The sequence below is a fragment of the Lichenostomus cassidix genome, chromosome 2, assembly GCF_008360975.1.
Source record: "Lichenostomus cassidix isolate B80296 chromosome 2, HeHo_3.0, whole genome shotgun sequence".
Lineage (NCBI taxonomy): Eukaryota > Metazoa > Chordata > Aves > Passeriformes > Meliphagidae > Lichenostomus > Lichenostomus cassidix.
The window spans coordinates 1,843,528-1,850,516 of NC_139482.1; the positions used below are offsets into that span (position 1 = coordinate 1,843,528).

Here is a 6,989-nt window from a genome sequence, read left to right on the forward strand (position 1 = left end):
GACCACATTATTCCATGGAAGTGGAGCAGAGAAGATCTACAGAGAGAAGTTCCTGGCAGAAGAATTCCTCCACTTCTGGTGACCCCAGAGTTCTGACATTCAAAACTCTCCCCCCAGTGAAGACATTCCGATTCAACATCTTCAAAATCCCCTCCCAACCTAAGTCCCTCATACAAGGCATCAAGGCACAGGGATGCAACAGGAGACAGGAAAATCCCATCTCCAATTCTCCTGAGCCAAGATTTCCATGTCCCACCATCCCTGTCCAGCTCTGGACCACAAATGCCTCACTCTGTGGAACCCCCAGTGATGCTCCAGTACCTCCTCTGGCTGCTCTCCATGATAGCTTAGTTCTTCTGACTCAGATTTTCCGCTAACAAAATCTTAAGGAATGCTTAAATATCAACATTTATTAGGAATAACAACACTGTCAGCATGTCCTTAAATGAAGGGAATGGAATGGAGTGTCCCTGGGCCAAGAATATCTACGAGAGAGCTGGGAAGGACTTTTTACATGAGTAGATAGTGATAGGATAAGTGGGAATTTTTTTAAGTGAAAGAGAATGGGTTTAGATGAGATATTAGGAGGAAATCCTTCCCTGTGAGGGGGTGAGGCCCTGGCACAGATTACCCAGAGAAGCTGTGGCTGCCCCTGAATCCCTGGAAGTGTCCAAGGCCAGGTTGGACAGGGCTTGGAGCAGCCTGGGATAATGGAAGGTGTCCCTGCCTGTGTCAGGGAGTGGAACTAGAAAGTCTTTTCTAACCCAAACCATTCCATGATTCTCAAAGAGGCAACTCCACCAAGTCTGCCAGCACAGTCAATCAGACAGAAAAAATGAAAAGAGCGGCAAAAGCTGACAAAACGTGCTCTGGTCAGAAAGATTCAGGCCAAGCAGCATCACAGAGGCTTCTCCATGCAGTCTTCCAGACTTTCCACTTAACTTCTTCCCCCTTCCCACAGCCTAATTCAATTACCTGCCACTGAATAAGCCTTAAGGCGATTCTCATTACCCCGATAAAGCACAAGGCCTTTAATTATTAAACACTCAGGGGCTTTTTGTGTTGGGGTTGTGGGGCTGGACTCCCTTTTATTGTTGTCAGCAGCTTCCAGAAATCAAGTTAATCATTGACCAGGCCTTTCAGCAGGAGACCAGAGTCCTGTGGATTCCTGCTCTCTGGTTCTGCATCACCAGTCAGGCTAAAGGAAGTCACTGGCCTCCTGCTTTGCCAGGTATCCACTCAATATTCTCCTAACAAGCCATCTTCCCCCTCCAAGTTGTCATTTACAGCTCTGGTGACCCCTGGGAAAAACAGAAATGCAATATTGGGACATGGAGGCTGCAACGATGCTCATCATTAACTGGAGTTCAGAGAAGAACAGCCCCAGGGCCTTTCCAGGGGAGGGAAACTGAGGCACAGGGAAGTGGTTCCAAATTGTCAAGCAATGTGGTCAATCCACTACTTAAGCCAGAAAACTACTAATTCCTGTCTGGGTTAATGTTACTCCATCCTCTGCAGGCAGGAGGAGCTTCCAGGTACTTCCCAGCCTGATCTGGGACAAATCCTGCTCCGCAGGGATGAAGATGCAGGTCTGGCAGGGTTATTTTCACAAATGTTCCTGGCTTTGTCACCACCCTCGTGGCACCTCATCAAATCCAGGGCCACTTCCAAGCACCTACAAAGCAAAAGCTGCTGCTGGGCACGGGGTTCCCTTTGCAAAGGAGTGGAGGTTAAACACTGCTTTGAGTTGACCCAGAGAGGCCAGCTTTGGGAGCGAAGCCAGGCAGGGCCTGGAGCAGCGACAACTCACCTAGCTCAAAAAAGCACGGGGGGAAAAAAAGAACCAAACAACCATACAAACCAGGCAAACCCTCCCAGTTATGTATGGAAAACCCCAAATGCAGCAGAGCTGTGTGAAGAGGCAGAACCCCGCAGGGCGGGATGGCCAAGCCGCTGCTCCGGCCGCTCCAGCTGTGTTTGCCTGCCTGCCGCATTCCTGCCCCGCCGGCCGAGGCCAGGTTTTGTTTTTTTGGGTTGTGCTGGAAGCAGCTGCTCCATCTCACACACGCCAGGGCCCGGCGGGCGCGGCCGGGGAGCCACCGCGGCCTGGCCCGGCCATGGAGCAGCGCGCAGGCCTCGGCCGCGGCCCCACACCACCCTCCAGTGACAGGGACAGAAACCGGGATGTGCCGCAGCCCTGGGATCAACCAGAGTGTCCCACAGTGAGAACAGAGCCCGTGGGATTGCTGCTAGTGGAGGTGACATTCCAGAGCTGACGCCACACGGCGCTCGGGAACTCGCGGTGATTTCTCGCCCCGCTCGAAAAGCCACCCCAAAGCGCTCGCCGCTCCCTTCAAGTCCAACATTCAGCTCTTTTCTAAGTATTCCTAACAAAATCACACCCTGAACGCCGAGGTTTCTATCCCGCAGCAGAGCAGGGCACCTATCCTGCACCTGCCAAAGGGAATAAAAATACATCGCACTTCCCACACGCCAAACGCCACAGCGCAGCTCTCAGGAGTGCTGTGTTGGTAAATTAGGGCAAACTATGCTTCCCCTCCCTCCCTCTCTCCCCCGTGAGCATTTGAGGGTTCCTGTTGCCTGCGTGCAGGGGACAGATCAGTTACATTTATGCAGAACATTGCAATCTGTCAATATAAACACTATGTAAGCATGAGCCTCTTGTAACATTACTACTGTCTTGACAAGTGTTTGCAGAGGGGGCAGAGCTGCTGGGATCCTTCTGCTCCCACAGGGAAGGCAGAGCAAATCCTGACCTGCAGGAAAAACACTTCTTAAATTAAAAAAAATAATAAAAGGGGTGCACCAAAACTGAGTCAGACTCTTAATCAGAGCACCCAGAAATAGAGGAGGGCTGATCTATGGCCTGGATCACCTCAGACCCACGGAAAGCAGCAGCTCCTACGGGTTTATTTCCCTTCCCACCAGCACAAGGCACAGCAGGACTGAAGTTCCTCAGCCCGCCTGTCACTCCAGCACGGCTAATCTTGTCATCTGCCACTTCCAAAGCCCAGGGGTACAAGTCCCAACACAATTCCCAGATGCTGCTCTGGCATTTCCACCACCCCCAGCCACATTTGAGAGAGGAAAGGGAGGGAGGGGAGGTATCCACACCCAGAGCGTGTCAGGCACCGGGAAAGCAGAGCGGGGAGGAAAACTGAAATGCAATGCTTTCTCAGGGATCCCGGCAGTCTGGGGCTGCTCCAAACTCCCCCCAGCAGCCAGTTGGAATATGGTGCAAATTAGCTTTCAGACAGCCCAGCTGCAGAGGCCGTGGCTGGACATAAAAGCAGGCTCATGTCTGGAACAGCCAGTGCATCCCAGCATGCTGACACCAATCCCGAGGCAATGCCTCCCCCTCTGGGACAGCCTCAGCCTGGGACAGCCTGCCACAGTCATCCTACCCCACAATTCACCCACCAACATCATCAGCACCCTGATGGGCAGCTCTAAATGTATGAGCCAGCAGGGCTGTGTGCTCACTTTTGCAGACATGATTCCCCCTCTCTATCAAGAAGTTTCTTATCAGACAAGGTTTTAGAGCTGTAGCATCACCACATCCCTGCCAGCCAGGCTCCTCCAGCTGTTTCCCAGGGGTTAGGGATGACCCAAAGCCCTAAAAACCCCTCCTGAGAGGTGTCTGCAGGGTCTGAGCTCTGCTCAGTGCTGCACACCAGCATCACCTCAGGTCCTGTGTAGCAGCTCCAGGTCAGGCTGGCACCTGCTCCTCTCCTGCTCCAGGGAGAAGATCAGCAACACCCAGGCTGCCAGAATCCCCCTCAGGAAAGGGAAAACCTGTCCATCCTTCCCTGAACAATCACCTTCACATTGCCCACCCAGGCAGCTGGGGGATGGAGCAAAACAGCAGTGAGAGCCCCACCTGCACCAAGGCTTTAACTCACACACACCAAACTCTGCTTCCAGAGGGCATTTAGCCCACTTGGCTGCTCGTGCATCCCTCCAAGAACAGCACAGCCAGACTTCCAGGGAAGCAGCAGCCTCCAGCCGTGGTCTTCCCAGCCCAGCATCCCTTCCCACCTCCCCCTGGGACAGGCACAGACATAACTCCATGCTGACACAATCTCGTTATCGTGTAACCATGCCCCATTTCTGTCCCCGGGCACTAATTCCCCACCAGGCCACACATTTGGAGACACTGAATTCTTTCCCTGAAATAAGACATTGGGGTTGGGGGGAAGGGATCATCCACAGCTGTCCCTATCCCCGTCCAGACTGAGGAAGGGAACAGCCAAGCTGCAGCCACAGCGTGACATCTGCTTAGCAGAGCCTCTGCTGTGCCCCACCAGCTCCTCCACAGGGATGTCAGCACACCACCAAAAGGTGTCCTGAGAGCTTTGGTGATGCCTTGGACTCAAAAGGAACATCCCTTCCCCTGCCTGGAAGGTCTGTTTTAACTCAGGTGATGCAGCCAGGTTTTTAGTAAGGATTTATCAGAAGGGACAGATATGCTACCTCACCTGGAGCAGCTCCAGCATGTAGCATAAGAAAAGAGATCAATACCAGCCTTCCCAGGGCACTTGCAGAGCCATCGAGTTCTGCAGGAAGACCCAGACTTTCCCAGGTGGGATTTCTTTCCTTATCAATGGACAGAAGCCCAAAGCAAGGAGGGCTCAGCTCTTCCACACACACTTGTGGGATCTCACTGTGGGTTATCAGGAGCTGAGATCTCAGCACAGACTACTCCCAGTGTCCCCAGCAGCTCAGCAAGTGCCACCTCTGCTCTTGGAAGAACAAAGAGGAGATCAGCAGCAGATGCTGCTCCTTCGCTGGGGTTTTAACAAGAGCAAAGGATGCTTTGCATAAGCAAACTCCACTGCACACCACAGCAGCCCTGGAGCACTTGGAGCGCACATCTGGCTGGGTGCACATCTGGCAGCATCTCCTCTCCCCTCCTTATTGCCAGGGAGGGAGTCTCAAATCAGAAACAGCAGCAACACAGAAACAAAATGACCCAAAGCGGTCAGGACAGAGGGCAGACACTGCCCTTAACTCAGGATGTCCCTTTTTAAGTCAAACCTCCACGAGGCAGGAGAGAAATCCCAGAAGGAACTGGAATGAGTTACCTGCTGCTCTAGAGCAGATACCAGCACGGCAGGGATTAATAGGAGAGTTACAGCCAAGCTCCTTCCAAAGGCTGTCAGTCCCCAAGGCACAATTCAGCTGCACAGTGCCGGTGGTCCTCGGCAGACACATGAGCCAACGGGCTGGGAACAGCCCTCAGCTCACTGCCGAGGCAGAAAAGGGCTTTTCCTAAAAACCTGCACACACAGGACAGGCTGTTTCCTTAGAAAACCAGCCCCGGCAGCAGGAATTGAAACATTTCTGGAGTTGGAAACAGAAGATGTAAGTAGCACTGTTTGGAAAACTTTGCCAGACCACAAGCAATGGACAAGCCTCAACAGCAGGATTTGTTTTACTGGAATGAAGGGGGGAAGACCTCAAGTCTGCTAAAACATTCTCCAGGGCTGGTCCGGTGGCTCCTACCAGTGGTCACAACACAACATCCCCCCCACCACCCCTCCCCCCCAAAAAAAAGGAAAAAGAAAAAAAAAAAGCAAGAATCACGACTCTTGTGTAAACTCACACCAAAATCTCTTACACAGGTGCTTGCACCTAACTCGGTTAGGTGTTCTCTAACCGAGAATATTTTGAGACAAATGGTCTAAAATTAAGGATTAGAGGCAGCGACACCCCCAAAAAGCACAGAGGGGAAGCCCCGCGACGCGGAGTGCTCTGAAAAGGAGGGGAGCGCGGGTTGACCTGGATGGTCCAGCTGAGCCCAGGAAGATGAGACAGTGGGATAAAAGGGGACAAAACACCCGGGATGGGGGTCGGGATGGGAAGGATCGGGATCGGGATCCACCTGCACGGCGCGCGCCGGGCCGGGAGCGCCCCCTGCCGGCCGCGCCCCGCCCCGCGCACAGGTGAGCGCAGGGGATGCCGCGCTGCTCTGCTCCGCGCCCGCGGATCCCCCGCAACCAGCCCCGCGCTGCCGGCGGCGACACGCACCCCTCCCGAAAAACAACCAACAGCGCCGCCGGAGCGATGGCAGCACCAGCCTGCCGGCACCTGGTGTTGAAGCGCTCGCTTGACTTGCGGGGGAAAAGGAGTTTCGCGGGGCTGTCCCGTGCTGGGGGGGTTACAGCCCGCGGCTGGGGTGCTACAGGTCCGATCCGTGCGGGTCACCCCCGCGGGGAACGGCGGAACGAAGCGCTCGCTCGCCCCCGGCTGCCTCTGCCCGCGGCCGCGGGGCACAGCCGGGCAGCTCCCGGGCGACTGACCCGCGGCTCCCGGAGACCCCAGCCGCAAATGGCAAATCCAAGGGGATTCCGGGAGCCCGGCTCCGAGCGCTGGGACACGGGACAGCCGCGGGCACGGCGCTGGGACTGCCCCGTCCCAGGCGGGCTGTCAGCGCTGGCAGGAGGGGATGCCCGCACCCACCGAGGGACCGAGGGTGCCGGCAGGAGCATGGCAGCATCCCCACCTCGGGCGGGACGGGCAAGGCGCAAAAACCCTTCAGCATCCAAAAGGAAAAAAAAAAATGAAAAAAAACTAAGCCAAAAGTTCAAAAGCAAGAACGGGAGGCACGGGGCACCTACCCGAAGTAAGCGGCGGAGGGCCGCGGGGCGCAGGCGAGCAGCCCTAGGAGCGCGCAGGAGGAGAGCCATCCCAGCAGGACGTGTCCATCCAGCATCTTGCAGCGGCGCCGGCGCTGCTCATCTCGTTCCCCCGCCGCGCCCGCTGCGGCCCCGCCGCCCGCCCCGCTTCTTATAGCGCGGCCGGCGGCGAGAGCCCGACCGTCGGCGGGGCGGGCCGGGGAGGGGCCGCCGAGGGGGAGGGACACGGCGGAGGGGCGGGCTGGGACACGGCGACACGCCCCGGGAGGAGGGACGGAGCGGCGGGGCGGGCGGAGCGCGGAGAAACGGGAGCGGAGCGGGGAAACGGGG

The 6,989-nt window shown here is 55.9% G+C and overlaps 1 protein-coding gene across 1 annotated transcript in view; it reads right to left on the reverse strand.

Moving 5' to 3' along the window:
* The window catches only part of WNT9A (Wnt family member 9A), a 51,632-nt gene extending 44,848 nt beyond the window's left edge, over nt 1-6,784 (reverse strand). Inside the window, exon 1 of the mRNA XM_085050112.1 lies at nt 6,642-6,784. Coding sequence (XP_084906238.1) covers nt 6,642-6,736 — 95 coding nt within the window. The 5' untranslated portion in view covers nt 6,737-6,784. The remainder of the gene's footprint in view (nt 1-6,641) is intronic.
* Nucleotides 6,785-6,989: the final 205 nt, after the last annotated feature.